The following is a 6257-nucleotide window of genomic DNA, read 5'->3' as shown; positions in this document are numbered from 1 at the left end:
GGCTGTACTGCCATTCAGCAAATTTGCACTTTCAGGATGTTGCGTAATCTTTGGATAATCCACTAAAACAATAATCATAAATTACTCATTGAAATGATTAATTACTTTTTACACTTAATATTATAGCGATTTCTATGACTTATAAGGATATATATAGGAAGATGTTAAAGTCGAATCAGAAAGATTTCTGTACACTGTTCAATATTTGAAATATAGCTATCAAAAGTAATAATATTTCAATTTGATGCTTCATTACAAGACATTTGCTAGCAAAAATCGATAGTTTATTTGGAATTATAGTTGTCAAGTTTGGATAGCTGTGGATGCAGTGATCGAAGTTTAAGAAAAGAGCATAATACTTGAAATACTATTCGCTGATGAATGCTTTAAACATATTTTCTCTATGAATTAAATTTTTACAGCCCCCCCCCCTATTTTGTATAGGGGTAATTAAATCAGAATTTTGAAGGCAGTATACTTCATTAAATAGTTTTGACTCCTCTCGGAAACTGTTATCTCACAGAGTAAGATATTAGTTATTTAGGTCTGTCGTTTCCCTAACCGAAATTATTGGTGGCATTGCACAAGCTAGATTAGTATTAATGATTAAAAAATTATGGCATCAATAAAAAATTTGAATAGAATGATAATCTTCCAAAATTAAAATGCACTATTAACCAGAAAAGCTCAATTTAGAGGAAGTATCTACTAATAGGAGTCTAGATAATTTAACGATAAAGCTTAGAAAATAAATGAGGAATTTTTAAACTTACATGAAATGAATATCTTTGCCTTAATACCAGCTGATAAACCATAAGATGTCGATTGACTGTTCCAAGCATATTGGAGTAGTCCAAAAGTGGCATTACTATTGTTATTAGCCAGCTTATAGGTACCAATACCTACAGGAATGGAAGCTACCATGTAGTTTTTATTCCTAAGTGTCCGTATTGGTAGCCAATTGACTTTAGGAAATGCAGTCCCATTCAGTGTTAGCCCCTCTTTAAAACTTTCCTCTACGATAACTTGCAAATAATTAACCGGAAACAAAGATAAAAAGTTGGATATATCCCGTGGAACATTGGCAATATAATTAGAATCAAAATCATCCACTGATGGAACAGCAATTATAAAAGGATCGCCAGTGATGCTGTCTGCAGTGATTCCTACTCCATACTTAACAACCAAACATGGCCTATCACATACAAGATTAGTTCCTTGACCGCTTAGCAATTGAAATTCGTAAAATGAGCCTTGGCGTTGCAAGATAAAGGTCTGGAATGGATAGGATTTCGTCACTACAGTATTATCATACGCTGCTATGACACGATAGACTGTGTAAGCCTTTCTACCATCTAACGCCTTTAAGATATAATTTCGACCTAACGCCTCGATAGGAGGGAGATGTTGGACTAAAACATCACAGAAAGTTACCCCAACTGGGACGTTAGCACACTTATTGCCGGTTATAACTGCAACACCTTTGTCCGATTCAATTACTGTTCCAGTCAAATCATAATTTATTTGATATAAAAAGCCTTGAAATTGTTCTAATTTGATAGATAATGGTCGATCGCGAGTATAAAGTTGACCATTGTAATAGGTACCGCGAGGAAAGCGAATGCTAACCGTTGTATCATTTTGATGGGCTAAGATTAAAATTCTTGCATTAAGGGCTGGTACATAAGTTGCTGCTACGTATTTCTTACCATAAAATGAAGAAGGTAGAATTAGACTTGCGTCAGTAGTGAATTTAAATATTGTGTATAATTTGACTGTTATATCATGATCCGATAGAACATGGAACACTTTGGATGTTTTTCCTGTAGCATCATTTACCATGAAGTTACTTATACTAATTGCTACCGTTTCATATGGAGCAAGAGTACGTCTAACGGTGCTTTTAAAGTAATTGTTGAAAATAATAACGTTAGCAGTTTGATTATATGCCGTTAGAAGGATATAAGGTATTGGAGTATTTGCTGAAGGATGTTGGCTATAAATTCCGAGACAGAAATCCCGACCACGACTCGAAACTTGCTTGAAATCTATTCGAAGCAAATATTCAATCAAAAATGATAAACAAATGAGTCGATATTTATACAATAATAAACTGTGCTCCAATATTCATGACGAATTGTGTGCAAAATGTCAGAAAGCCATTCTACTCCTTTTAGTATAAGTAAAGCAATGATATTTCGTAACTAAAATAAAGAAGTTTGTTCTCCTAATGTGAGTCAATATTTGTTCTTAATGAGAGCGAAAAAGCAGCAATGACAACAGCGCTGTTATATAAAATTTAACAGAATAAATAAATAGCTCTTTGCAATTGATTTAGTAGTAGGAGATATCGTTACATGAAGCAATGCAGCACTGAAATATAGGTCAACGTAAGTAGATATCATAATAGAAGGAGTAGAAGTTGATTCAATAAGACTAAAATGGGATTATAGAAATTGCCTTTCTGCTAGATGAGAGAAAGCCAAAACGTTAGACTAGATGTTATTGTGCAAAATGAGCGTTGCTAATTACTAAAAAGCTGCTAAAGATGCGATATACTGAGTCATACTAACTTAAATTTTAACTGTTTGCTGATGATCATAACGAAGGTCAAAATATTTTTACAACGAATAATGGTTGTATAAGATATGGTAGGGTTCTGAAGTACGAAACAAGAGCAGTTTTTTCTATGCAACACTAAACGAGGTATTTTGGCAGGTGATCCTAATTAGACCCTATTACCTTAATATTGGAGCATAGCAGCATAACATTAAGCTTTAAAATAAATATTCTACTTTGTAATTAACGAAGAAAGTATCGAAATTTCTTATAGCTGTAAATATCAACAATAATTGGCATAGTAGCTCAATTAAACTAGATGAAATAGGGCTTTACATCTCATTTCGATCTACAGTAGGCCATACGTAAAGCTAAAAAAACCACAATTGATATAAAGTACCAATAGTAATATATTAAATTCGCATAAATATTCATTAGACTTTACCAAAAATCCTGATGGATGCATTGCGGCTCAGAGTTATTCCTCTTGAGTTACTAAATTGGCATTGGTAGGTGCCAAAATCATTTATCGTAGCTGCCGATATCGTCAAACTGCCATGGGTAAGATTTCCCTGAATCGTTGCTGTACCATCAGTATTTGCTATGGGGATTCCATTCTTTAACCAAACTAAAGTTGATGCAGGATTACTGATTCCTGTACACTCTAATTGTATAGTTTGTCCAAGAGTATTATTTTGATCGTCTGGCTGAAGGGTAATTACCGGAGGAAAAACTAAAAATAAGAATTTAAAATTATAAGAATTCCACTTATGAAGTTAATAGTAGAGAATAAGCAATTTTGACACGGTCACACACCGCGTGGTACATTTGCACTCAAGAGATTAAAGATATCTGACCTGTTATTAATATCACTAAGTCAAGAAATGGAAATAGAATACTCAGCAGTTTTGTTATACACTAAATAATACCAACTGTCTGCTATAATTGATTAGTTGATATGCTATAAGGGAAAGCATCATATAAACATGTATACTGAGTCTTTGCATTTATTTGATCATTGCTACTTATTAATCTTCATGAACTACTCACATCTACGTTATCGAAATGGAATGATTTACATCTATAAATTAACAGTTTCTTTCGTAAGCAATCAACTGATACAGCATTATTTTATATATATATATACATTATATATATAGTACTGTATTACTACATTAAAGTACAGAAGTGACAAATACGCTTTTAAATTACGATAATATCTTCTGCTTACATGTAGTTATCGTGGTGTTTTCTCGTATACCACCCATAAATCCATAGGCTATCCCTTGACTGCTCCAGCCATACTGAATTAATCCAAACGATACTTGATCACTGACATGGCTGACTGTATATGTAGCATTGGTAATAGCAATGGATGCGCAAGCATAGTCGAGACTTCCGTTGGTAAAAACTGTATGCCATGTTATTCCAGTTAAATTATTACCATTCACGAGTAATCCATCACGATAGCTTGCTGGTATCATCACCACAAGGTAGTTATGATAAATTTGATATTGACTTGTCGCTATGGATGGAATATGGACGATGTAATTGGATTTATAGTGTTCTATGGCCGGTACAAGAGTCAGGAATGGATCAGATCGTTGACTATCTGAGCCTCCTCCAATGGTAAACTGAACAAGCAAACATGGCAGATCACAAACTAAAACTGTTTCTTCGTTATAAAACAACTCAAATTCTGTATAATAACCCTGATTTAAGGTATGCGTCTGAGATAGAGATGGAATATCAACGGTGGTATTATCATAGGCCGCTACGACACGATAGATATTACCGGAATTTCTGGCAGACACGGTAGAGAGAACGTAACTTTGGCCCAACTTTGACGCTGGCAAAAATTGTTCAAACATAGTATTGCAAACACTACTTTGGCTAGGAATATTAGCGCACTCATTACCCGAGAAAATACCGACAGTTTCATTAGACTGCATGATTGTTCCAGTTAAATCGCTTTTGCTGTGGAATTGAAACACTTGATGTCTCTGCAATGTTATATTCAGTGGATAGCTTCTATTATAAATTCTACCGTTATACAAGGTATTTTTAGGGAATGTAATATTGACGTGAGTATGTTCTCGATGAGACAGAATGAGAAATTTGGCTTTGACAGTTGGCTTATAGGTTGCAATAACATATTTTTTGCCATAAAGTGGAATCGGAAATATTAAAGAAGCTTCAGAGCGATTTAGATACGGCTGGTAAGCTGTTACTTTGATTTCTTGATCAGATACAATGCGGATAATTTCGGAAGTTAATCCTATGCCTTTGCTTTCGGTCATACCAGTATAGTTAATTGCGAGTGTCTCGTTTGATTCAACGGAATATCGCTTACTCTTGTTCAAATGATAATTGAACACGTTTACTGTTGCAGATTTACCAGATGCGGTTATCAGGAAATAAGGATTAACGGTAAAATTTGAATACTGCCTAGGAAATGAGATGTAAAATTCTCGACCTCGATTGCTGGGCTCTTTAAGGACTTCTATCAAAAGTAAAGCCGTCGGATTTTAAACAAGAGTACATTTCAAAAACCTTACATAGTATTTAAAATTAATTCATTCACATTTATGCTAAGAAACAGAAATAGCTTTTCAAGGCAGTATGAATTATTATAGCTTTGTGACAATATAAATCAATTAATACAATGTAGTATTTGTCTGGAGTTTTTCTATAACTTAATTCCTTATTGAGCATCCTTAAATAAAGAATGTATTTTTATGCAAGAATAGCAGTCAAAGATATAATTGGCTTTGATTCAATATCTGTAACTGTGAATCTTAAGCATAGTAGAAAATACTTTAATTGCAGCAATCAGTGATATTATAGACTTAGTACTCTATTCATGATTTTATATTATCATAACCTAAAGTAATAGAATTAAGTACGATTTGTCAGTTTGAACTGAAATGGCGTTAATCCATAATTAGAACAGGCATTTAAAAATGAGTTACTCGAATAATATGCTAGATGTGGCGAAAGATATTTGATTCTTCTACTGTACATGGATGTCATAAGATCCAACTATTTCATTAACTTTACATCGTGCATAGCATACCGTAAACGATTATGTGGCCGAACGACTACGGACTGCTTCATTAGTATTGCTGAATTCGCAGCGATAAGAACCCTGATCACTGTTACTGGCCTTTGACAGAGTAAGTTGACTTGAAAGACGGCCAAAAGAATAACTTTTGGTGAAGCTTGAACTCGGCATAAGAGATCCATCCTTAAACCATTTTATGACAGTACTTGAAGCACCGAAAGCTTGGCATGATATTGTAACTCTGGCATCTTGAATAACAGTCGTACTTTTAGGATGTAAGGTGATTGTTGGAAGAGCTATAATATAAAATACAGACAATATAGATAAATTCAGAACAACTAGCTGAAAACATTCCCTTCAGCTACAGGTTGATAAACTGATATTTTAACTAATGTAATCATAATCAATTTCACCTGCTTGGAGTTGTTCAGGTAGAGTACCAACCAAAACAGCGAACAGCAGCAGTGTTGTCACGATACGCATATTGCTTTAATTAAAAAAATACAGCAAAAATTAAATATTAGCAGTAGCACAGCTAAAGCTAAGGCGACGCCGCTTTAAAAACAGTCATCAATGCATTACTTAGCTATAAACTACAATTAAGAATTTAACTGAAACTTTACAGCGTACGGAA

General features: G+C 34.0%; 2 protein-coding genes across 2 annotated transcripts in view; both read right to left on the bottom strand.

Annotated features, from left to right (window-relative positions):
* TRIADDRAFT_61038 (uncharacterized protein) overlaps nucleotides 1-4859 on the bottom strand; it is a gene marked incomplete at both ends in the record, with an annotated part of 6951 nt that extends 2092 nt beyond the window's left edge. Inside the window, 3 exons of the mRNA XM_002116928.1 lie at nucleotides 774-2048; nucleotides 3149-3292; nucleotides 3791-4859. Coding sequence (XP_002116964.1) covers nucleotides 774-2048; nucleotides 3149-3292; nucleotides 3791-4859 — 2488 coding nt within the window. The remainder of the gene's footprint in view (nucleotides 1-773; nucleotides 2049-3148; nucleotides 3293-3790) is intronic.
* A 785-nt stretch (nucleotides 4860-5644) lies between these two features.
* Nucleotides 5645-6106, bottom strand: TRIADDRAFT_61037 (uncharacterized protein; the record flags this gene model as incomplete). Its single annotated transcript, XM_002116927.1, has 2 exons — nucleotides 5645-5919; nucleotides 6037-6106. 2 exons carry the CDS (start codon nucleotides 6104-6106, stop codon nucleotides 5645-5647), a joined length of 345 nt encoding a protein of 114 aa, XP_002116963.1.
* Nucleotides 6107-6257: the final 151 nt, after the last annotated feature.

Source organism: Trichoplax adhaerens, genomic scaffold (assembly GCF_000150275.1).
Source record: "Trichoplax adhaerens TRIADscaffold_19 genomic scaffold, whole genome shotgun sequence".
Classification (NCBI taxonomy): Eukaryota; Metazoa; Placozoa; class Uniplacotomia; order Trichoplacea; family Trichoplacidae; genus Trichoplax; species Trichoplax adhaerens.
This window is presented reverse-complemented; position numbering and strand designations above follow the sequence as displayed.